The 26,472-nt window shown below is 40.4% G+C and overlaps 1 protein-coding gene across 1 annotated transcript in view; it reads right to left on the reverse strand.

The window, feature by feature from the left end:
- POLR3D (RNA polymerase III subunit D) overlaps nucleotides 1–19,660 on the reverse strand; it is a 34,466-nt gene extending 14,806 nt beyond the window's left edge. Inside the window, exons 1-4 of the mRNA XM_060250946.1 lie at nucleotides 19,484–19,660; nucleotides 16,396–16,564; nucleotides 2,774–2,817; nucleotides 1,485–1,636 (exon numbers count right to left, since the gene is read on the reverse strand). Of these exons, the coding sequence (XP_060106929.1) occupies nucleotides 1,485–1,636; nucleotides 2,774–2,817; nucleotides 16,396–16,554 (355 nt within the window). The 5' untranslated portion in view covers nucleotides 16,555–16,564; nucleotides 19,484–19,660. The remainder of the gene's footprint in view (nucleotides 1–1,484; nucleotides 1,637–2,773; nucleotides 2,818–16,395; nucleotides 16,565–19,483) is intronic.
- Nucleotides 19,661–26,472: the final 6,812 nt, after the last annotated feature.

Raw genomic sequence — 26,472 nt, forward strand, 5'->3', positions numbered from 1 at the left:
GGAAGAGGAGATAACGTTTTACTTGCAGTTGGCACCAGGAAGATACCTGAAATTTGTTTTACTTTGTTGTTGAAAACAACCCTCCTCAGAAGCCAGAGCAAGGAATCTGCTAACGGCTTGGAATTGTTACAAGTGGTAACTATTGGGGAAGTTACTTGGACTGAATATCCTTGTTGTGCCTTTTGTTTTCTTTCCCCTCTCTTCTTTTGGTCCTGGAATAGATTCAATAAAAACGAACTGTGTATCTTTTGACTCAGGAGTTCCCTTCCTGGTTCAGGAATTACGCCCGTAGCTGGCTGAGAGAACCCTATCTGGGAGTGGCAGTCTCCTTTACAGCCTAGGACCCACATATCTGGTGGACCACCTCTACTGACACATCACACTGTGACAGCAGCAGTCACTGAATGATCTGCTGAAGGTCCCATCCTGCAAACAGGGAAGATCAGCAGCTCGGCCTGAACCTGAGCATTTTCTGCTGTGGCTCCCAATTTGCAGAATGACCTGCCGAAGGGGACCAGGAAGGCTTCCATACTGCTATGGTTCTGCAGAATGTGTAAACAAGAATTGTTCAGGAGAGAATTTTTTAGAAAGGGAACAGGGCTGTAGTAAAATGAAATTGTAACCAAGGATGTTTTTACAATGGGGAACGGACTGTAATTTACAGCACTGGTCACAGTAAGTATTTTTTGTTTTTACTGCATTGTTTTCTCATTTCTGTAATCCAGTGTTTCATTTCTTATGCCATGCCTTATACTGTTCTTATTGCATCATTTTCTAACGGTATTCCAATTTTATTATGTTCCCCAGAGAGCACTGCGATCCAGCTCACAAAACCTTCTGGAAGTACCTGGGCCAAAGGAGGCCAAACTAAAAATAACTAGAGAACAGGCCTTCTCTATAAAAGCACCCCAATGGTGGAACCAGCTGCCGGAAGAGGTGCGGGCCCTACGGGACATTAGCCAATTCCGTAGGGCGTGCAAAACTGCCCTCTTCCGGCTAGCCTTCCAAGATGGAACCTGAAATAAACATCACGCCATCACTAACATCAATATAACTGAGATAGCAATGAGATGAGATTATTTTAGATTGATTTTAGACTTTTATATTATGTAAACTTAATGGTAAATTTTAAATGGTATAGAAATGTATAATTGTTTTATTGTTTAACATGGCTTTTGCCACACCCTGTAAGCCGCCCTGAGCCTGCCCCGGCGGGGAGGGCGGGGTATAAACAAAATTTTATTATTATTATATTATTATTATTATTATTATTTATTAACACCACTAAACACCATCCTATTAACACCACTAAATTTTGTAATCTGCCTTGAGCCTCATCTAGAAAAGTTTGCTACAAATAAATGAATAGTTAAACTTAGCCAATACCATCCCAGTGAGTCAACAGATGAGCAAACAACTGAAGCCAGGATTGCTCTTAAAATCCAGGCCACAAAGTTACTTGCCCACACAACTTTTCCACATACCTCTCTTTTTCATCATTTCAGCTGGTCCTTGTTCAAAGATGGAGTGAGACTGGATGACTTCTGGCCTCCCTCGGCCTCGTCCATGACCATCTCTCTGCCGATCTCGATCACGTTCCTTCTTCTCTTTCTTGATGGAAACATCCTCTTTTGGCCTAAGAAAAAGCAGAATTAAGAACCTGAAAGGGCCAAAAATTAAAAAAACAGGATCTAAAGTAAAATCAGAACCAAGAATACATGTATTTATTACAGAAAGTTAAAAACGTTTAGGGGCCCATCATTAACCTCCTTACTTAGTAAAGTCAAACAACTACAATGGGAAACCTCTTGACCGGATGCATTTCAACCTGAAATGGTCTTCTTCAGAGATCAAACAAATATACACACATACAGACTCACATAACAAAATACAACAAATCAATAAATCAATGCTGGATCAAAAAGAAAGTAGTTTAATACTAAGGCTAATAAAGGCTCAGAGATGTAATTGAGGCATAATACAGCCTTATGTCCTGGTCAATGGAATAAATGTTGCATCATTTATCTTATCTTATAACAAAATGGCCCAGAATTGATCAAAGTCAGTGCCAGATCAGAGCCAGTGTGCCAAAAGTTAAAAGAAAAAGCAGACCAACACAGGCAACAGCAAAGTCCAAAACTTGTCTCCCAACTTTAGATATGTCTTTATGCATTCAGAAAATTCTCAACATTTTTCCTTCTGCAGCTTGACATGCACTAATTCATTAATAACAGTGAATTCGTATACACAGATATTGCATGCCCCACACCTTTTCCTGCATGCCATACACCCTTCATACTATAGTAGCAGGATGATACATTTGACTGTTGCTCCATAAAAAGAGCACCCTGAACACTGTAAACTATAACTAAGATTATAGCACCGAAATATTGTATGTATTTTATGTTTTTATATTATTCTATGGTTTATAGTTTTAACGCATTACTGTGTTTACTCATGCACATGCATGTCTATGTGAGCCGCCCTGAGCCCGCCTAGGCAAGGAGGGGCGGGATACAAATGGAATTAAATAAATAAACAAACAAACAAACTAGTACAACAATGAGAAAAGGGAGGTGAAATCATTTCCACATGGGCCAGGGGTATTAGTAGACCCCATCCCACCAGAGCACATGGCTTCTAAGTTCTGTTGTTCTAGCACTACATAATTCCTGACTATATAACTCTTGCCTCATCATCAGACTGATAACCTCATCAGGCACTTCATTCACCCAGTCAGACTCCACAGAAATAGAATACAGAGGCTACTTACTCCTCTTTGATCTTCCTGCTAATTATATTGGGAGCAAAGGTTTTCTGTAGAAAAAAAAGGGGGTAGAAGAGAAAATAAAGGAAAATGTTATCAGTTCAACTGCTGAACTTTTCTGCACCTTTTCTGTGAAATCTACAGAATATATATCTGGACAACAATTTTGGGAAAAACAGGGAATTCCAGGTTTCAGTTCATAGGGGAAGAAAGCATCTGTTAAAAGGTTCCAGCTCTTTTGTGCTTGTTGTGGCTGCCAGACCCTCTCTGACTTCCAATTTCCACATCCATCACCTCTCTCTAGTGGCCATTACCAACACTGCTCTCCAAAGGAAAAGTCAAAGTTTGCCAGTACTTCAGTGATCTTCAGAAAGCAGCATGCAACAGACCCCAATTTAAGAAGGAACTTACATAAATACCAAATGCATGTGATTTTCATTTTCTTGTCTTAATACAGCCTTGGCTACTAAATAGTTTTTTTACTGCTGTAGAACCTCTATGGAGCTAACTGTGCACAGTCCTCAAAACCAGGCTTTGCAAGGTAGACTGCTACTACAACTTGTGAAATCTCCCAAGCAAACAGTGTTCGGCAGATGTTGAAGAGTTGTACCAGGCCCTGCAAGACATATAGTGCAGTCCTAAACAAAGTTACACACTTCTGAGTCCACTGAAGTCAGCAAGCTTAGAAGAATGTAGGACTGCACTGACAGGTACATTATGAGTGACCTTGGTTCAGTCACTGTCTGTCAGACTAGCCTACTTTATAAATTTGTTGTAAGGATAAAATGGAGAGGGAAGGACATATACTGGTCTAAGGAAGGGTGGGACTAAAATGCCCCTGATACATAGAGGCCAACTCAGTAGAATTCCCAGCAGGTAGAGGACCAGAGATGTGAAAGCTGGTGGGACAAGCAAGAAAATTTGCTCCCTCCCCCCAAGTTGCTATTCCAATTTTTTCCCAATGGAAAAACTAGAAATCTTAGAAGCACTAAAAAAACCCTTTAAATGAAATATTTTCTCTTTTGGAGTAAGTGAAATGCTTTAAGGTTTTATTTATGCAAAATGCATATTATGAAGATATTAACGTAAAACAATCCATAGCACTAGGTAATGATAATTCTTATATGTACTATAGACATACCCTTGAAAATATGTTTTATATGTGTATTATTAAAATGCGACTAATCTGTCCACAAAAGAGTAGCTAGAATGTGTATAACACACAATGGAAGAATTAAACTTTGTAATATTGAATGGGATATAAAAATATGCTGCTAGTCCTGTGTGACTGCATGACAATGTTACACTTTCTTTTTTGTACTACAAAATTTGTGTCGGTTTTCAACTTTTATTTCTTTCTGCTTTACAGGTGGCAAAATAAGACATGTGCACTAAGTTAGCACAAAGTGCTACAATTTGCAGCTCTCTCTCTCTCTGCAGTATTGACTGCTTACAGAAAACTAACAGCGCAGTCTTGAACAGAGTTACACTTTTCTCAGTCAATAGACTTCAATGAATTTAGAAGGGTGTACTGCTAGTTAGGATTATACTGTAAAGAATTTATATTTTAAATCTCAATTATGACAAATGGTACAATGTTATAAGCTATATCTTACACATGCTACTAGCACACAAAAGCTTACATTCTGAAAAAACTTTGTTGGTCTTAAAGGTGCAACTTGACTCCTGCTTTGTTCTACTGCTTCAGACTAACACGGTTGCCCACCTGGATCTATCTACATTCTATGTTGCTAAGGTAGTAAAATTCTAAGACTGTAAGTACCGTAAATATTTCCGTTTTTCTTATCAAATACACTTTGCAAAGTAAGTACATTTGTTCCATTTGCAAAATATGGACAGGCCACAAAATTTATTTGGGCATATTGGTCATTAATAAAGCACTATGCATAGGCACCTGTGTGATACAATGGAGCAAAGAAGTGGAACTTGAGCTATACCTCTGGCTGTATGAACTTTAAGATAAGCCGCTTCCTGCTATGTTTCTATGTAGGCAATGAAGCATTTCATATGTATTTATACAATATTATGTATGTACTAGGAACAGGGCCTGTTGAAGAGAAAAATACAACGGGCTCTGAAAGAGGATCTGGGAAAGTGTCCCGCCATCCCTGCTGTCTTCCCACCCACCCAAGTGAAGGTATTCACTTCCTCCAACCTCAAGGGGAGCTGATTTCCATCATCTGGAGAGCAGTTGCAATTCTGAGTGATATTCAGTTCTCACCTGGAGTTTGGCAACAATGGTTCTCCAGAAGGAAATGGCTGGTTTGGGGGGTACAGTGTATGGCACTGTACCTGTCTTAGGTCCCACCCCTCCTCAAGCCCCATCTTCTCCAGGCTCCATCCCTTCAATCTCCAGGGATTTCCTAACCTGAAGATGGCAATCCTATCTCATTTCCTTTTTCTGCCTGATTTCAGCTTTCCATCACCTCCCCCCTCCCTGCAGCCTCCACCTAGGGAAAGGACAGTCTTTCTCCACAGTGGGGGGAATCAAAGCAGCTTACATCATTCTCCTTCCCCCCCTTTGATCTGCACAACAGCCCTGTGAAGCAGGTTAAGCTGAAAGTCTGTGACTGGTCCAAAATTACCCAGTCAGCTCCCACAGCAAGAACCTAACTCCTATGCTGTCCTCAAACTCCACCACAAAATTTACGGAATTCCCTACTAACCTGGAACTGGCATCCTTAGCCAGCACCGGCCCCAATGAGTTCTCCCTCAGAAGCCTTTAGTGATACCTTTCAGACCAACACTCCCTCTCTGATAACACTGTTGGTCTTAAGCACAGGACTTTCATCTGTCTCTGTCTCTTGCTCTCCCTGCCTATCTCTCTCTCTCTGTATCCAGTCTGGTGGTACAGGACCCCATTTCCCCCCCAGTCTCTGTCTGTTTACCTTGCAGAGAAGGATAGGGAGGAGTCCTCAGCCAAGCAAGGGAGTCCTCAGTTAATCAAGAGAAAGCCTTCCCTCCTGCTCTCTCCCTCAGCCAATCGTGAGAAGGCTTTCTCCATGGCTCTTTCCCTCCTCCTCCATCCCTCAGCCGGTTGAGGCAAGGCTTTCTTTCTTTCCTCTACAAAGCAGAGTGACAGGCAGTTTAGACAATGGGAGAGTAGGGACAGCCATAAACTGTCAGAACCAAGGTTGGTTGCCTTTGAATGACAGAAGCAGTTTGACTGGCTAGCAACAGCTACTCGGGTGGGAGAGATGAACTGAGTCAATCAATGAGTTCTCCCTCAAAGGCCAAAATAGCACTTGAAAGGGCCTCCCCCTCCTGCTTTTACTGAGGGAACCAAGCTTGGTTGCTTTTTACTGACAGAAGCAAGGTTAGTTGCCTAACAGCAGCCACTGTGAGCAGTTTCTGCAGAGGACTAATCCTCGTCTGTCTTGGGGCCAGCAGTGAGTGCGGGAGAGCAGAGTCAGCCAATGCAACACAGGAACAGTTGATTGATGGTTTGATGGCCCAAAGGTTGATGTACAACTGTCCCACCCAGTTCCAAGCAATCAGGTTGCTCAGTTTTGCCAAGACAAAAGGGAAATTATGTATAAAAGATTCATATATATGTATACATATTATACTATACTCATATCACCTATTCATATATATTGGTGTAGGAAAAAATATTTCAGATATTAGATTCTTGGATATAAAGTGCCTGGCATTCTTCCAGCCATGTTTGGTATCCTGCCCTTTCTTTATCACAGCTCAAATGGTATTCCTAGCAGCTTTGCCATTTGCAAGCTAACTTACACAAGAGGATAAAAATGTCTGATTAATTCCTGAGTATTCTACAGTACAGGATTGGAAAAACGTGTTCTGCTCAGGAATGACAAAGGCTGAGGAAACTTCATCTGAAACCAGTCTGGCTGCATTTCAGAGATCTACAGATGCAGTATATGTACAACTTAAAAAGCCACCAAGTACTTCATACTCATTACCATTAAATGACTAAAGAGTGCTGCAATAACTCCAGTTGCCACTATTTGACACTCACCTATTGAATTGTCTTCAGGTTGAAAGAAGAGAAAATGGAAAAACTACAAAAAAAATTACAAGATGGAAAAGAATCTCAAAAACATATTGGTCTGCAAAAATAATCAGTTACATCTCAGATGAAAGCTGTTAGTAAAATGGGGAGGGGTGAAATTCTTGCATGACTACTGTCACGACTTCCCTCGTAATGTAGGTTATGCTGCCACCAGGAATTTAATTCCAAACACTTTATTTAATGTTCCCCACTAAATTGTGCCCAAGCTTTAAGTCATCTTCATTGGACTATGTGGCCCTAAGGATGAGACTCTTATAATATCATAGGACTCCAGGTTAATATAAAACAAAACAGAACTTTATTTGTACAATAAGTGTATTGTTTGCAAGATGTTTATACCTTAATTCTTCAGTGAATAATAACTTCTGACTCACTCTCAAATGTTCCTTTCTCATCCTAGCTCAACTTTCTGACACCTTCTGTCTCTCACACTCCTATAATACTCTAACAATATTAGGTTTTGGCTTTCTATCTAGCCCAGGGGTAGCCAAACTGTGGCTCAGGAGCCACATGTGGCTCTCTGTTTAAACAATTGTATTAATAACATATGATAACAATGTCTGTTTATATCATTACTATCCCTAACCCATATGATATTTTCTTATCCCCCCTCCCTCCATTTCTAGACTCCCGCCGAAGTTATATATTTAAGTTCACTTATAAAGGTACCCTTAATCAAAATTCAATTTCTCCCTTATCTCATACTCATTATTAAAAAATTGCCCAATGCCTTCTATATTCCACTCTTTCTCTATATATCCTCTAAACTTTTTCCACTCCCTTTTAAACAGTTCCAAATTATAGTCTCTTAAAGTTCTTGTTAGTTTGTCCATCTCACTCCACGATAAAACTTTCACAATCCAGTCCCATTTCTCTGGTATTTTTTCTTGCTTCCACAACTGCGCATACAATGTCCTAGTAGCTGAGACCAAGTACCAAATTAGAGTTCTATCTTCTTTTGGAAATTTTTCCATTTGTAATCCCAACAGAAAAGTCTCTGCACCTTTCTTAAAATCATATCCCAATATTTTAGATATTTCTTGTTATATCATCTGCCAAAACTTTTTTGCTTTTCCACAAGTCCACCACATATGATAAAAAGAACCTTCACGTTTCTTACATTTCCAACATCTATCCGACATCTTTTTATTCACCTTTGCCAGTTTTTTCAGAGTCATATACCACCTATATATCATCTTGAAACAATTCTCTTTAATGCTCTGACATGTTGATATTCTCATAGAGTTCTTCCAAAGATATTCCCATGCATCCATCTGTATTTCCTTATTTACATTAATTGCCCATTTAATCATTTGAGATTTTACTACTTCTTCTGTAGACCATTTCAACAGTAATTTATAAATTTTCGATATTAGTTTTTCATTATCTCCAAACAGAACCTTTTCCAATTCCGTTTGCTCACATCTACTTCCAACAATTTTAATATCATTTCTCCATCAAACTTTTTATCTGTTGCATTTGAAACCAGTCATACTTATTATTTAGCTCTTCAGCAGATTTTAATTCAATTTTATCACCTTGGATCTTTAGCAGTTGATTATATGACAAGCCTCTCTCTTCATCAGATTCAACTGTTATTTTTATTACTTCTGCTGGCACTATCCATAACGGCTTTCTTTCATCACCATATTTCTTGTATTTTGTCCATGTATTTAGCAAGCTGTTTCTAATATAATGGTGAGAAAAAAGACCATCCATCTTTTTCCCCCCCATAGTACATATAAGCATGCCAGCTGAATTTATTTCCATGAGCTTCTAACAATAAAAGCTTTTTATTTAACAGTATCATTCAATCCTTTATCCACATCAAACAAACTGCATCATGATATAATCTTAAATCTGGAAGTTGAAATCCTCCCTTTTCTTTAGCATCCATTAGAATTTTCATCTTAATCCTTGGTTTTTTCCCAGCCCATACAAATGATCTTCCTTTGCCATTTATTAAATTGTTTACTATCTTTCACAATCGGAATAGTTTGGAACAAATACATTATTCTTGGCAAAATGTTCATCTCAACTGCAGCAATCCTACCCAACAAAGACAGATTAAGTCTATTCCATTTCATCATATCTTCATCCATCCTACGCCATAACTTTTCATAGTTATTTTTGTACAAATCAATATTCTTCATTGTTATTTCTAGACCTAAATATTTAACTTTAGAAGTAACTTCACATCCCGTCAAACTCTGCAATTCCTTCTGTTTATTTAGTTGCATATTTTTACATAAAAATTTCGATTTCTCTTTATTTATATAGAATGCTGCCATTTCTCCATATTCTTTTATCTTAGCTAGCAACAAAGGTACCACTTGTATTGGATTTTCAGTTATAAACACAATATCATCTGCAAATGCTTTATATTTGTAAGAAAATCCTCTAATTTTCAATCCTTCTATCTCTGTCATCTTGTATTTGCATTAGCAGAATTTCAAGAGTCATTATAAACAACAATGGTGAAAGCAGACATCCTTGTCTTGTACCTTTGCTCACCTTCATTTCATTTGTAAGGTCTGCATTTATACACAATTTTGCGTACTGATCCATATATATTGCTTTTGTCATTCTTATAAAATACTCTCCCAGATTCATTTTCTCCATTACTGCATACATAAAATCCCAATTCAGATTATCAAAGGCTTTTTCTGCATCTACAAAAAATAATGCCACCTCTTTTTCTGGATGTTTCTCATAATATTCTACAATATTTACAACAGTACTTACATTGTCTCTTAGTTGCCTTTTAGGGAGAAATCCCGCTTGATCTTCCTTTAAAAAATTAATCAAATATTGCTTGAGTCATTCTCCCAAGATTCTTGTATATATCTTATAGTCATTGTTTAATAATGAAATTGGTCTATAGTTCTTTACATTTGTGACATCTCTGTCTTCCTTGAGAATAAACGAGATTACAGCTTCTTTCCAAGTATTTGGAATTTTCCCTTTTATTCTTATCGTGTTCATCAGTTTTTGCAATTTTGGTACCATCTCATCTTTGAGAGTTTTATAAAATTTAGTTGTATATCCATCTGGCCCAGGAGCCTTACCTACTTTCATTATATTTATTGCTGCTTCAATTTCAATTTTTTCTATTGGATCATTCAACATCTTTTTCATATACTCAGTCAAGGGTGCTATTTTAATATTTCGTAGATACTCCTCCATTTTTTCTTTTTTTTATTTTCACACCTTTGAATAAATTTGCATAATATTTAAATATTTAAAAAATTCTCTTTGATTCCTTCTTGGTCTACTATCTTTTCTGCTAGCCACGATTTTATTAATAGTTTTGTTTTCTTTCTTTTTCTTCAGTTGCCAAGCTAAATACTTCCCAGGTTTATTCGCACCTTCAAATGATTTTTGTTGCAAACTTTTTAAATTCCATTCTAATTCTTTATTCAACAAATGTCTTACTTGGGCTTGTAATATAGCAATTTCCCTTATTAATTTCTTTTTCTCTGGTCTTTTTCTTAGTTCCCCTTCTTTTTTCTTTATTTCACTTTGAATGTCCAACATCCGCTTTTCTTTTGCCCTCTTATCTTTATTGTTCAATGTAATCAGTAGTCCTCTCATTACTGCTTTGTAAGTATCCCAAACCGTCTGGAATTCTATATCATCAGTATCATTTATTTGGAAAAAAGCTATAGTTTCTTTTTCTAGAAATGTCACAATATCCTTATCTTGTAACAAATCCTCATTTATTCTCTATCTTCTTGTTTTCTTTTGCAATTTTGCAGCCCAAAATATCGGATTATGATCTGCACATACCTTTGGTAGAATCTCTACTTCTCTAGTCATGAAGCCCAAACTTTTAGAACCCCATAGCATATCAATTCTAGAAAAAGTATTATGTCTTGCTGAAAAGAAAGTATAGTCTTACTTCAGGATTAAATTTTCTCCGAATATCCTCCAAACTTTCTTGTTTAACCAACTCAAAAAATGATTTTGGCAGTCTCCCTTCTTTATTATTGCTCTTTTGGCCAGATCTATCTATATTGTTTTGTATTGTTCCATTGAAGTCACCCATCATCAAGATCTGGTCATAAGACACTTCATCCAACTGTCGGTTAATGTCTTTTAAAAAAGCATCTTTTGCTCCATTAGGTGCATATAGTCCTAGTAACAACGTTTTCTTTGCATCCATCATCACTTCCACTGCTATACATCTTCCATCTTTATCTTTAAATATCAATTTTGGTTCTAATTGTTCTTTAATGTAAAAGACCACACCCCTTTTCTTTTGCTCCGCCAATGAAAAAAATTCCAACCCCAATTGTTTGTTCCACAAAAATTTATAATCCTTTTGTTGTATATGAACTTCCTGTAAACAAATTATATTACATTTTTGTTTTTTAATCCAATGAAATGTTGCTTTTCGTTTTTGTGGTGAATTTAATCCATTTATATTCCAAGATAATAACTTGTAATCCATTATGATGCAAAGTCTTTATTCTCTTCAAAAAAACTACACATCTCTTGCTCATTCCTTATTGTAATCCTTCTTCCACGTTGCTCAAAGCCCAAACCTTCGGGTATTATCCATCTATATCTCGTTCCCTCTGCACGCAGCTTCTCTGTTAACCTCTTATATTTCTTCCTGTCGTTTATCACTTGTCTTGGCAGTTCTTTCATTATTTTGACTCTGCTCCCTTCCACTATCAGAGCCTTTGAAAATTTTTATTCAGAATTTTCCCTGCTATGTCTTTTGTCCTTAGTTTTATAACTATATCTCTTGGTAAGCCTTTATCTTTTGCATATGATGAATTAACTCTATAAATACTATCAAACATGTTTCTGGACCTTTCAGGATCTTCCTCTAAATAGTCAGCAATTATTTTCACCATATAGTCCATTAAATCAGTTCCCTCCCCTTCAGGTATTCCTCTCAGATGCACTTGAGTTTCCATTAAACTGCAGTCATGAACTGTTACCTTCTCTTGAAGCTTTAATAAGGTGGAAGCATGTACATCAACTTTCTCTTCAACATCCTTGACTCTGTTTGTAACCATACCCAACTCATTTTTAAAATCTTCAACTTCTTTTTTAAGGTCTCCAATGTCCTTCTTAAGCTCTTTTTTACAAGCTGTTAACATCTTCTCCACACCCTTCATGATCCTGGCCTCCATGGTATCAAACTGACTTTGCATTTTGTCCAAAGAATGAGATCTTGCACGAGTTAGTCTTTCAAAAAATCCAAAGACCCCAACTCTAAATCCAGCACCAAGTCCAGTAGCTTAGAACTTGCTCTTTAAAATAAGACTAATTTCGCCCTTCTCCTACCTTCCTGGGCTGAGATATTGATTTTTAACAGTTTTTGGCAATTTTCCCTTCTTCAAAGTGGCGATCGCAATTTCTCTATGGTTAAAAATTTCTAGCAAAGACCTTCTTCTTGCTCCTCCCACCTTCAGCTTTTACTTCCTGGTTCACTGAGCCCAGTTCATGTTCTCCAAATATCGCGATCTTTAGAATGCTTGTTATGTTGATTGCAAGTGCAGAGCCATAACACCGAAGCATACGTCAGTGACCTCAGGTATTCAAAACAGCTCTTTTCATTCCCAGATTCTATCAAAGTCTTTAATTTAACAGAGTCCAGATTTCAAGTTTCCTCTTCCTCCCCTCTCTTTCTTTATTATTCGATTTTTCCCACCTTCCAATGTTATTTAGATTAGCTTAGAAAAACCCCGGAGTGAGAGATTGTAATCAAAGTACCTTTAACGGCTATGCCTCTTAAACTTCGGTCTTGTCGCTTCTCAGATATTAATCAGTCCCAAAAGAGAGTGAGATCAGACAGGCTTATGCCAATTAAATGGCTCTTTAATCATTTGTAGATGTTGAACGACGCCACTTTTCTCCGCCGGTCCTCAAAGCTTCAGAAAGACCCCCTCCGAGATCAATCATCAGCTGAGGTTAACCGGCTCAAAGCCTTTCGTATGTAATCCTGGGCAAATCTCTATCTGAGAAATGAAGGCAGGAAGCCCCAGAAAGGCTTCTTACTACCCTGAACAAAGAATTAAGTTTTCCCCTTATTCAGGAGATGTCAGCTCTGTTGGATTTTCAAACCGGAAGCCCCACATATTGTGTGGCTCTCAAAGCCCCAACCACCCCATTGGCCAGCTTGGAGAAGGCATTTGTCTCTTTAAATCACTTAGCCAAGCCAAGCCAGCCAGCAGCTTGGAAAATGCATTTAAAGTTGCTCTCTTTCCACCTCTCCCTCCCCCAATCTACTTACCTACTTTCCTTCCTTCTGGCTCTCAAATATCTGACGTTCATGTCTTGCAGCTTTCAAACATCTGACATTTATTCTATGTGGCTCTTACGTTAAGCAAGATTGGCCACTCTGGATCTAGCCCCTAATATGCCCTCTAGTATTCTTCTTTTCTCCTCTGGAATCTTAATGCCTTTCACAGCACTAATATGGGATTCTAATCAGAAGACTGCTTCACAGACTCTGTGGACTGCTGACTGACCACAACTGATTAGAAACTGCAGCCACTCTGCTGAGTTAACTGCTGACTTCTATCTCTCTTTCTCTCTCTCTCTCCACACATACTTCTTAGCTCCGCCCAGTGCCCACACTCTGTCACCAACCAATCACCTCACTCACTCATTACCCCTCTTTCACCCCTCCCCCTTTCTCTACTGCAACCTATCAACAATTAAAGGAACACACACATATAGATTCAAATCATTAAAACTTCTTTTAAGTCATTTCTATGGCAATGAGAGTTAAGGACTTGGTGGCTTTTTGGAGGCAGGACCATAGCTCAGTGGTAGAGGATTTGCTCTAAATGCAAAAGGTCACAAAGGATTAGCTTCTATGGTAAAAGAATCAGGTCATAGGAGGATATGAAATATTTCAACATGATACCCTGGAGAGCCTCTGCCTGTAAAGAGTAAATTTTGTAGAGGATACTAGAACATCATGTGGAGTACAAACTCAGTTAATGCAGAGCATTAATGGGGCAGCTACATTAGGCCTCACAATCTCTAGTCCACATGAACTAAATGTGCACTCTAGAACACACCAATATTCCCCTGCAGCTGTATTTGAGGAGCCCCAGGGCTCCCTAAATCAAAGCCTGAAATCAGTAAACCTATAACACACTCATGACGATCTAGATTAATAAAATCGCACTTCCAGCATTTGATATTGTAAATTTGATTAAACAACTTAGGCAATAACAATACAAAAGGCTAGCATCAGACATATGCCAAACTACAGTTTGTGAACAATCTAGAACCCCTTGTGCACCACAAGCTAATTAGTTACTTTTTGATGTTTGGCAAACCACAGTTTGTGATCACATTCATAATAAGCCCAAGGTTCCTTCCAATTTAATTCCCTTAGCACTGTGCTAGCCATTAGTTATAAGAATTAACTATCAAACGTTTTAGATACACAACAGCTATAATATTAGATGTGGGAGACCCACAAGAACTTACAGGTCTAGCCCCCCACCCTAGTTCTGCTTTTCTTCTTTGCTTCCTCTGGCAGACCCTGTAGCCTTTCCCTACTTTCTTCCGTCTCAACCACTAGCATACCTACACTTTTCTGTCACCCACCATGGTACTGCTCTTCCCTTCCCATCCCTCTTTTCCTCTTCCTGACAACCTACACAGCTTCACTTCTTCCCTGCTTCCTTTCCTTCCTGCAGAAGCATCTCCTCTATTTACATGTGGTCCTATTCTGTGGATTACTCAATCTGCACCTTGCAACCAAGTTTGGAATCAGCTATAACCAGAGCTTTTTTGTAGAAAAAGCCCAGCAGGAACTCATTTGCATATTAGATCACACACCTCTGACACCAAGCCAGCCAGAACTGCATTCCTGCTCAAAAAAATCCCTGGCTATAACAATACTGATAGCTAAGAAAAGAAATCAGGCTTTCACATTGTCGGGCATCCAAAGGATCAAAGGAAGTGTAAAAGAGGTACAGAATGATGTACACATAGCTGTTGCTTCTTCCCAGCTTCCGGAAAAAAGAAAGATGAGATAAGCATGAGCAGAAGCTTGCATATTATTTAGAGACTAATTAAAACTTACTGTTGAAGTAGGTGGATAAAGTATTACTCCCACTTCTAGATGAGGAAACAAAACATCAGCAACCAAGAACTTGCCCAAGGCCACAAGGGAAACCTGAGCCATGAGTCAAAATCAAGCTTTCCAGCTGTCAATCCTGATCACTCATCAACATGAAAACTTCCAGATCAGACAACAGAACTATTTAGCTCTTCTTATAACTGCATCCTAATCCCTTATCATTAAAAGATAGGGGCTTTATTCAGATATTACGATAAGCCAGGATTCATTTATACCAGAAATTTTTTTTGCACCAAGTCTAGTTAGTTACCAGAAATACCAGACATGCATAACAGACCAGTTTGTTTACAGTCTAGATCCAATCAACTGCTTACTTTCTTTTCCACCTCCAAGCGTCTTTGGATGCTATTCCAACATCTGACAAGGCCACTGATAAAGCATCACTTCCTACTTACCTATCTATCAATTTTTATCTTTTCCTTCCTCCAACGAGCTCAGTGTGCAAGCAAAACTCCCCCTCCTTTTATCCCCATAAAAACGTCACAAAGTAGGTGAGGCTGAGAGAGACTCACCCAGTGCATTTCATGGCAGTGGAGATTTGGAGCTCTGTCTGACATTCTACCCATTATACCAGATTGGCTGTCTGGTTGGTTGAAATAATTTTTTATTTACTGCACTTACAGTCTGCTGTTATTTCTTAGACTCAAAGCAGATTACAAAGTTTATGAGTAATGCAAAACAAAAGACAAAAACAAAATAGTATAGCAGGAAGGAAAAAGACAGGAGAGGCTTAGGCAGCCCAAGACTCCTCTGAGAACTTCCGGCTATTCTCAGCTGAACCACCTGTACCCTTTTTATATAGCCACTTCAGGGCACTGCTACTTTTAATATCCATTTCAGAGCTTTTTAACAACTCTTATCACTTTCTCTCTTATCATCACATTCCCTAACCTCATTTTCTTTCCAAAATGAAATAAAAAGTTGGGAAGATACTTCTGATCACGGGGGCCACATCACTCACTCTACGGATATACAAGTTTTGTAAATAAACAAAACTAAATACGTAAAGACTGGATTGTACAGTCATTCTTGGTAAATCATCTCTAGTATAGAGGGGGAAAGGGGAGAAAAGGCAAAGGAAAGATAGTAGGAACGGCTAGACTTTTCTGCTGCTCTGTGGATCAGATTCTATATACAAGAGGCTAAGGAGGTGATTAAAAAGTCTGCCATGAAAACATCATGATGCGATGTCACCCTGGAGTCGGAAATGACTGGTGCTTGCACAGGGGACCACTTTTTAAGAAGTGATATTGAACAATCTGGACTTAGGCATAATAAGAAACCATAGTTAGCATTAACCACAGTTAATAAACAAGGTGCCAGCTGTGATTTGGCATCCCAGTTCAGCAACCACAAATAAATCATAGGCAGATATCTAGGGTTTAACCAAACCATGGTTTATAAACTAAGGTTTACTATAGTATCTAAATACAGCTAGACACCCACCTTTTTCACTCCACCAAGGGTAAGGTCTCGGGAACGGATGGAAGGCAGACGGCCAGGGGTAATGGGGGCAGTAGTCCTCCTCCCTATTAACCCTCGTGCAGCTGAGAGTGTAGGCCGACTGCAGCCAGGGTTCCCAGGATCATTGCCTGCTTCAGACATCTTTGGTAATCTGTCAAAGGAAAACAGAATGGTCAAGAACAAAAGAATACACTTAAACTATGTGATAGAGCAGATATTCCATCTGTGTAGGCATCTGATTTTTTTCACTTGCCTAATAAAAACAATATTAGAATATCAAATGTGGCCCATGCCCCCTTCCTCACAAGCTAATGTGGTAGTGCAGCCAATATCAGTACAATATCAGTACAGTACAATATCAGTATGAGCTGGTGATGTTCAAATCTAACTTGAGTCATAAGTTCACTAGATGACCTCAAACATATCCCCATCCCTCCACCTGTGCCCTCAAGCATTGCTGTGGGAATGAACACACTGCCCTACCTTATAGGCTTGTTAAAAGGGCTACCAACGATGAATTTGAAGTGCTTTAAGCACTTAATACTTATGATGTTAAAACAGCCCTTTTCAAATGTTATTATTACAATGATATTGTACCACACGTTTTGAGCCCCTATCAAGAAGAAAACTCGGCCTTTGCTATCTTCCAGTTATCTTCTCCGTGGCAAGTCAGTTATGCACATCAACTGTCCCATGCTGCACAAGATTTATGATATAACAATAGGTACAAACCATCCTAAAGATTAGCATCAGTATGCCACAAAAATGAAATCCACATGCCAACAAATGCAGAAACTAGGTTGTCATGGCATGAAGTGACTGGAAGTCAACTGCTGATTTTGTAGCTAAATAAAATGAACACCCCATCTAAAATAATAATGACCAGTATTGTGTGGAGGTTAGAGTGTCAAAGTAGAGCTGTGAGATTCAGGTTCAAATTCTCATTTTGTTATGGAAGCTTTCTGGGTGACCTTGGGCCAGTCACAACCTCTTAGCCTAATCTACCTCATAAGGTTGTTGTGAGGATAAAATAGAAGAGAACAACATTATTTGCTTTGGTACCCCATTGGAGAGAAAGATGGATCAGCAGAGAATTTCCATGGGCAGAAGGAAAATAAATGTTTGATTCCTCCCTAATACTGCTCTGGGAGGAGCATGTCCTTTGCCCTCCAGAAGCAGAATTTTGGCCTCAATGGGAGTCATAAAAGTTCTGCTCTGCTGACAGAACTCCCCACCCTCCATCAGCCAGGAATTACCACTGGATCTACATCACCACCAACAGAATCTAACACAGAATTTACAAGAGCAGAATTTACAAAATTCCACTCTAGCTTGGCCCTGCAACAGATCTGAAAGTGGAACATGCAAAGCAGAATAGGCTCCATTTTTAGCCTCTTCAACTACGTTCTTTGGCACAAGGAAACAGGCTATTAATTGTGACAAAACTTTGACTTAGGGGAAGATGTATCTCCAAATGTACCACTTTATACTGTCCCCCATGTGAATATAGATTCAGGTGGGTAACCATGTTGATCTGAAATGACAGAACAAAGTTGGAGCTCAATGGCACCTTTAAGACCAACAAAGTTTAATTCTGGGCATAAGCTTTTGTGTGCATGCATATTTCTACAGATACCTCATGTGAGTATTTACCGATATTTCTTCCTCAGAAAGGTGAAGTATGACCACCGAGGACCCAACTGAAATGAAAGTAAAACCTGCTCTTCATCCTTGATACTCTGTGGTCTGGTTAAGTTGCCAATTTATTACCTTTAAAAATCTGGTCAGCAGGCAATGTCCAGGATTTCCACTGGCCAAAGATGGAACTTGGAAGGTTTGTGGCTGTCCAAGGTTATAGCCTAACAGACCACCACATGAGGCCAACAAAGAAAAATAAAGTTAAAACCCTGCTCACAAGCATTATCTGATTTCATTCAACAATATATGATTCCAAAATGAAGACAAAAATATCACTTTGAAAAATAAAAGACCAGAAAGTTGACACTTATGACCTGGCCCCTAATGACACAGACTCTTGGGAGTTGGGAGACATATCTGTACTCAGAGTACACAAAGATACATTAAAATTGCCTAGGAGCAGCCCTCCTCCTCAGACACATTACTGTTACTGATAATAATGATCATGCAGCAAGTCCAAAAAGCAGCAGTTCATATGTTTAGAAATACAGGCTGTAAGATAACAAAAGGATCCCTGGATCAGAAAACTCATATCTAATCTAATTTTTGTTTTCAACAGCAGCCAGTCACTTTCTCCCAGAAAACCAACAAGCAAGACATAAAAGCAACTAGTCCTTCCCCTTAAACAACTAGTGGGTAGCAGCAGACTACCTCAGAAACTGGAGTCTGGATAGATTAATTTCTCAAAAGCTATATTTGAAAGCTATTTCTGCTACTGTCCCAGAACATCTTGTGGCAGCGAGTTCCATAAGCTAAAATATGCAGCATACGACAACGTAACTCCTTTTGCCTGCCCCGAATCTAGTGTTCATCAATTCCACTTGGCGACCCCAAATTCTAGCACTATGCAAATAAAGTTGTTCTCCCGCTCCGTATGTTACTTTACAAAACTCTCTCATTTCTCTCCATCTCCTCTGTAGTCATGTTTGTTCTAACCCCAAAAATTCTTTCCTGAAGTGGAAGGTGTACCAAACCATTACGCACTCTGCAGACAGGTAACCCTTTCGCTCTTTTGCTGCAACAAAAAGCCCCAAAAAGAATTCCCGGGTATTTTAAAGTCCAACAGACTCACTGTGGCAGAAGCTTCCGTGACTCATCCAAGGCATGGACGATGACCTATGCGTGAAGCATGAATGCTCCTACCTCACATGCAGCAGGCTTGAGCCCGAGAGCTTCTGCCACAGTCCTAGCTCTTAGAGCACCACCAGGCGAATACAGAGTGCCCTTTTCTGGGCCAGGCCAAATGGTCCTAGCCGGTACCAGATCCCATACAAGACTCCCCGTTCCAAGCTGTTTTGGGTAGTATTGCATGGAGGGTCATCCGTCCCGCGCCGCTTCCCCCCACCCGGGTTCCGCCAAAATCATGACCTACATTAAAGGAGAAAAGTCGCCCCAGCTGGGTCCAACACCAAAAAGGCCGGATTCAAGCCGGTGGTCTACTTAAGACACGGAACTCCCTTTCCCCTAAAAGCACGCGTAAGTAAGCAGGCGGCCATCTTTGAAAATGGTAGTTCCCCGTCGTAGTTCTGTTTCTGAGAGGCTTATCCGAGGAAGGGAAAAGATCTACTCCGCCATATTTTTCAAGGGCGATCTCTCCTCCCCTTCCTCTCCTCGCAGAGGCTCATCCGCTGTCCTTGCTCTCTGCGGTGCCAGTCGCGAAGATCAGGAAACCGAGGGAGAGTTAGAGCGGGGTTTTGTTTTGGGTTGCGCGGGTTGCAAAGTAATGGTGAAGAAAAGGAAAGCTGTTCAATGGAACTTACTCAGATGTAATTGAATTGGTGGGATTTAATAGGCTAACGCTGCATTCCTAAACGTGGTTACTCGAGAAAGCACTTTATGCTAATTATCTTTGAGACTTACATCTCAATTTTCTATAAGAAAGACTTTTGGAGGGGTCTAGAAACATGCCAGTAGCCACCGGGGGCGGGGGCCTGGGGGGGGCACTGCCCCCTAACTGGAGCCAGGAGAGCACAGTGCACTGCAGCAGCAAAAGCAGCAGGTAGACGGGAAGGAGGCGGAGGAAGCCACATGGAATGGGCGGGGCGAAGAATGGATAGAGTTGCGGGCTGCAAGGTGCCAGGATGGGGGAGAGGGAGGTGAAAGGAAACTCCCCTGCTTTCATGCAACATGCAGTCCTTTCTTGTCTGCAAAGTGTTAGGGTTATCTGCCTCGGCTACTTTCAAAGACTCCAGCTTTTGCCCTACCCAGCGTGGATGTGAAAGGGTGCCCACTGACTTTTTAAAAAGCCCCCCAACTTTTAAAATCCTGCCTACGGCCCTGTCTAGAAATCTAGCTGCCTCTCCATTGTAATTTCTGAGCCCCTTCTCTCTCTCCCTTTTAAAAAATACATTCTGCCCCAAATGCATGAATTTAATAGTTTACATTTATTAGGTTCCCATCAACTATCATTCCTCTGAAGCCCATGCCCCTATTTCATAATGCAATCTGAAAGGGAAAACGTAAATTATAAAAAAAAAAAAAAATACATCCTTCCCCCTTCCTCTGCTTAGTTCTGTGTATGTTTATAACTTTAGGCATTAAAATAGCTGATGCTGTTTGCAAGAAAAAAACTGCCCGAGGCTGCTGCACACCACCAAAAACAGCACTATTTTGTTCAACAGGTGATATTTTCCACAACTCAGCTCCAGCTAAGGCCAGCGTCAGCATGCCCTGAGATGGGCTACTGGCTAGGATCCCTGGCTTCTGTTGAGGCCTACTCCTGCTGACCCCAATTCATACATCTATTTTCATGTTTGCACTCAAACCTTTCCATTGCCTGCTTATGAATAACTTACAGTGCTATCCTAAAGAGAGTTACTCCAGTCTAAGCCCATTCATTTCAATGGGCTTAGACTGGAGTAACTCTCCTTAGGGTTGCACTGTTAGTCAACTACATATTCTGCCTAGCTTTGCTGGAGGAGGTCTTGTGGGCGCAGCACAAAACATCAATGTTCCTGGTGGGCATGGCAGCAAAATTCCTAGCTCCACACCATCCAGCACTCAACAGTATGGACAGCTGTGAGTGCAACTGGTGGGAGAAAAGTCCAAATGGGCAGAGGAAGGACATGCAGGTGGGAGGACATGGGTTAAGAACATAACAAGCCATGTTGGATCAGGCCAGTAGCCCATCCAGTCCAACACTGTCACACGGCCAAAAAACCCAGGTGCCATCAGAAGGTCCACCAGTGGGGCCAAGACACTAGAAGCCCTCCCACTGCTGCACCCCAAGCACCAAGAATAAAGAGCGTAATGTGCCCCAGAGAGTTCCATCTATACCTTGTGGCTAATAGCCACTGAGGGACCTCTGCTCCATATGTTTATCCAATCCCCTCTTGAAGCTGTCCATGCTTGTAGCTGCCACCACCTGTGGCAGTGAATTTCATGTGTTAATCACCCTTTGGGTGAAGAAGTACTTCTAACCCAACTGCTCAGCAATTTCATTGAGTGCCCACAAGTTCTTGTATTGTGAGAAAGGGAGAAAAGTACTTCTTTCTCTAGCCCATGCATAATCTTGTAAACTTCTATCATGTCACCCCTCAGTCAACATTTCTCCAAGCTAAAGAGCCCCAAGGACAAGAAAAGGGCCTAGTAGGCAGTGTGCTGTGCACACTTTTCACTCCAATCCTTATCCAGCCAGCTTGTTTTAAAAGCACAATGCCACCATTTTGAAATAGAAGTTCCAAGTGGCACAGCCCAGAGTAAGAGTTTATGAGAATGCAGTAATGTGAAACAAATTACTGCAAAGGAACTTCAAGAACAGAATGGAGAGAGAAATTGCTGAATTACAAATTATTATGAAACTTGGGACAAACACCTCCCCAGGACTGAACAGAGATATTGTTTTTTTTTTTTATCTCATTACATATGCTAAGCCAACTCTCACTGAGTATAGCTATACATCCACAGTATTCCAATGTATTTCTCTTTTAGAAGAGTGTATCAGAATAATGTTGTTTTTGTATTGATATACTCAAATAAGGGATATTTATTTATTTTGTTTGATTTATATCCCGCCCTCCCTGCCAGAGCAGGCTCAGGGCGGCTTACATGTTCATGTATATACATGAAATATAAAAGTACATGGGCTTTTTATCTCATTACATACACTAACCCACCTCTCTCTATATTTTAAGGTAACCTTTTTTTCTAATGGCAAACTAGAATGTATTTCTCTTTTAGAACAGTGTATCAGAATATTTTTTTTTGTATTGACATTCTCAAATAGGGATATTGGCTGTTTATCTTATTACATATACTAACCCATCTCCCACTATATTTTAATGTATTCTTTTTTCTTAATGGCAAATTATAATGATGTTATAACCTCTTTAGATACTAATGCCCTCCATTTAAACCCACAACTAATGAAGCCAGAATGACTCCCAGATTTATGGAACTTCACACCTAAGACATGTCTGCTTTTTATCACCCTCCACTGTTGTTACAGCCCAGTTAACAATACTAGCAAACAAACACAGACCCCAATTTGGGATTCTTTTAATCTGCTAAAAACATTCCCATGACTCTACATACCAACTCACTGCCCACTTTCTCTATATTTAAAGATGGCTTGCCATTCCAATTTTGTCTGATGAAGTCTGCTTAGAGCATATGAAAGCTTACATTCTGAATAAAACTTAGGTGGTCTTAAAGGTGCAACTTGTCTACTGCTTTGTTCTATTGCTTCAGACCAACACAGCTGCCCACTTGGATCTACTACCCCCCCAGTTGTCTAAAACTCCAATAGTAATCACCTAAACAGGAGGAACTAAACATTGTTTGCTATTTGAAATGGGACCCTGAAAGAGCAATCTTAAGCAAGTCTACTCAGAATCCTACTCAGGTCTGTTCATTCAATGATGGTTAAGTATATTTAGGATTACACTGTGAACATTTTTTTAAAAAAATTAAACACTGATTTATCTAGAAAAACAATGTGGGTAGGACTTCCCTGATGTTAATCTTCTGAAACTACAGAAAGTGGCTATAATAATAATTTTTATTTATACCCCGCCCTCCCCGCCGAGGCAGGCTCAGGGCGGCTCACAGACATGGAAGTACGATGATTACAGTAAATACATTATACAATAAAATACATTAAATTAATTAATTAATTAATTAAAACGACTACAGTTAAGGTGCTATAATGCAAGGCAGTGTATGTCAGATGGCTAGGTGTCACTTCAGGATTCAATCTTGTAGGCCATTTGAAAAAGGATAGTTTTGCAGGCCCTGCGGAACTGATTATAGTCCCGCAGGGCTCGAATCTCCGCTGGTAATTGGTTCCACCAATGGGGAGCCGTTACTGAGAAGGCCTGCTCTCGCTAGATCTCAGTGCTCTCTGGGGGATATATGGAGAGAGGCGGTCCCTAAGGTAGACAGGTCCTTGGCCATATAGGGCTTTAAAGGTAATAACCAGCACCTTGTAACGAACTCGGAACACAATTGGCAGCCAGTGCAGCTCCCGCAACCTAGGCTGCACATGCTCCCACCGAGGTAGTCCCACTAACAGCCTGGCTGCCGCATTCTGCACCAGCTGCAGTTTCTGAGTTCGGTACAAGGGCAGCCCCATGTAGAGGGCACTACAGTAGTCCAACCTCGAGGTGACCGTTGCATGGATCACTGTTGCTAGGTCGCCACATTCCAGGAAAGGTGCCAGCTGCTTCGCCCTCCTAAGATGGAAAAAGGCGGCTTTAGCAGTGGCTGCTATCTGTGCCTCCATTGTCAAGGAAGGCTCCAGAAGCACTCCCAGGCTCTTGACCCTGCGCACTGGTATCAGCGACGCACCATCAAAGGCTGGTAGGGAGAACTCCTCCCCTGGCCCGCCGCAGCCCACGCAAAGGACCTCTGTCTTCGCTGGATTCAACTTCAGCCCACTCGACTTGATCCACCCTGCCACAGCTTGCAAAGCTCGGTCCAGGTTTTCAGGGACGTCTCCAGTCTGACTGCCCATCGATAGAGCTGGGTGTCATCAGCATACTGGTGACAACCCAGCCCGTACCTTCGGGCAATCTGGGCAAGGGGGCGCATAAAGATGTTAAACAGCATCGGGGAGAGAACTGCCCCCTGGGGCACCCCACAAGTGAGTAGGCGCCTCTGGGACACCTGTCCCCCGATTGCCACTCTTTGTCCCCGACCTTCAAGGAAGGAGGAGAGCCACTGTAAGGCTAGCCCTGGAATTCCTATGTCGGCGAGGCGGCGGGTCAGCAGCTGATGGTCGACCATATCGAACGCCGCCGATAGGTCTAACAACAGCAATACCGCCGAGCCACCTCGGTCCAGATGCCGCCGGAGGTCATCCATGAGGGCAACCAACACTGTCTCCGTCCCATGGCCCGGGCGGAAGCCAGACTGGAATGGATCTAAGGTGGAAGTGTCATCCAAGAAGCCCTGTAACTATGTGTGGGAGGGGGGTTATTTTGTAATTTATCACCTTTATGTTTAAGAAATATCAGAATAAAAATACAATTAAGAATGTAGGTCTTTGGAGAAATCTTTTGTATGACAAAACTATTCTGTTTAATTTCTATTTCTCCCGCTTTCCTCAAGGGGCTTGGGATCACACACACAGTTCTTCTTCATGCTGTCCTCACCACAACCCTTTCTGGCAGATCAGGGCATGTGAGGAAGAACTGGCCTCAGGTCATTCAGCTTCATGGCAGGGTATGGATTTGTATATTTGTCTCCCTAGTTCTAGTTAAACACTGTAACCATTAAACCACATTACAGGGCTGGTTCCAGATTTTTGTGGGGCCTGGACAAGATACTCTCCAACTGACCATACTGCTTAGCATACCACTTCCTCATCACACGCATACACAGAGCACAGTTGGTTCTCTATTGACTCTAACAAGAGCACAAAGGAGACATGCTCCACTCCTCCCAGCAGTAAATGGCAGATTGCCTGATAAACCTGTAAGATGCTGCAGAGGCATCTGGAATGGATGGTCTTCCATTTGTAGTAGGAGCCCATGGGCCACCTGTCTCTTGTCAGCAGCAGACCCTCTGCTGGCTGTTTATCTCTGCAAATGTGCTTGAGACTTAGCTGATTATGCCTCTTTGATAAAGACTCGGGGAGAAACAGATATATAGTTGACAGTACCGTCAATATATGTGGATCCATGCCAACAGTGGAATGTGAAATTGACAAAACTCAGCAACAGGATTGTTATAAGCACTTTATTGATCTATTGGGACAGGCAGAAGCCTTTTCTATGAAAATTGAAGAAGTGGTAGAGAAGATTAGAAGATTGATGCATCCTGAAGCCTTACAGAATACCTACCTCAGGTTATACAATTGTGAACTTTGTTAATATGTATTCGAGTGTGCAATTATAATGATTGGCTGATAAGAGACATAGGAAATAATATATTTTTGGAACAATTGTATATATTGGCAGTTATTTTCTCACAGTTTATGCTTTTTGTCTCCACCCTTTTCCATGATACTCTGATTTGCAGGACTATGGACCTTGGCAAAAGTTGAACCATGTTAATTTTGGTGCTAGCATGGCTGCCTAGGCTTTTTGATCTTTGGGTAACACAAAAAATAAGTTTTTTAAAAAGTAGTTCATCAGTTGCAAGAGCCTTTCTCATAAACAATCTGGCCCCATTTTTCTGCTCTAAGGACTGGGAATTATGCAGTGAAACAACTGACATCATGGAAATGATGATGCAATGGGCTTTATTTATAGTTTCAGTCTTATGCCAAAGGATCAGGACAGGTAGCAGCAACACAGAGAACACATCTGGAGAAAGAGGAATAGCAGAAGTAGAGAGATTAAATTCTATGACATTTACTCAGGAAAAAATCTCATTTAACTGAGTGGGACTTTCAAGGAAACATGAAAATGATTGAGCTACACCATAAAAGTGCAACATGAAGGGAAGGGGAGTTATATAAACCTTTTTTACTTTCTTGGAATTTGCACAGGAGAACTTCTTAGTGGATTATTCCTGAAGACAACATAGGTGCAATCCTGAGCAACTAAAATTCTATTAAATCTTTTAGACTGCAATCTTATGTATGGCTATTTGGGAAGAAGTCCCATTGGATCCAGAGGGACTCGACAAGGGTATTTTGTGAGCTAGGAATGTGCCAATACAATCTCTACCTGTGTGGGTTCTATGGGGATTAAATTGGGAATACAATTTACAAGTCAAATTAATTTAAAACAGAATTTCTTTAATGCAGAACACTCTACAATACAGGACAACATAACATGCCTTAACAGTGGACAGAAAGTTGCAGACACAGTCTCTCATGTTCTTGCTTGCAAAAAATTCCAACATTTTCTCAAGTCCACCAAGGTGCTGAATTCTTCTAATTTATTCCTCTTTTAAAGTAAATTCAGTTCCCAA

Source organism: Heteronotia binoei, chromosome 12, assembly GCF_032191835.1.
Source record: "Heteronotia binoei isolate CCM8104 ecotype False Entrance Well chromosome 12, APGP_CSIRO_Hbin_v1, whole genome shotgun sequence".
In the NCBI taxonomy this organism is placed as follows: Eukaryota; Metazoa; Chordata; class Lepidosauria; order Squamata; family Gekkonidae; genus Heteronotia; species Heteronotia binoei.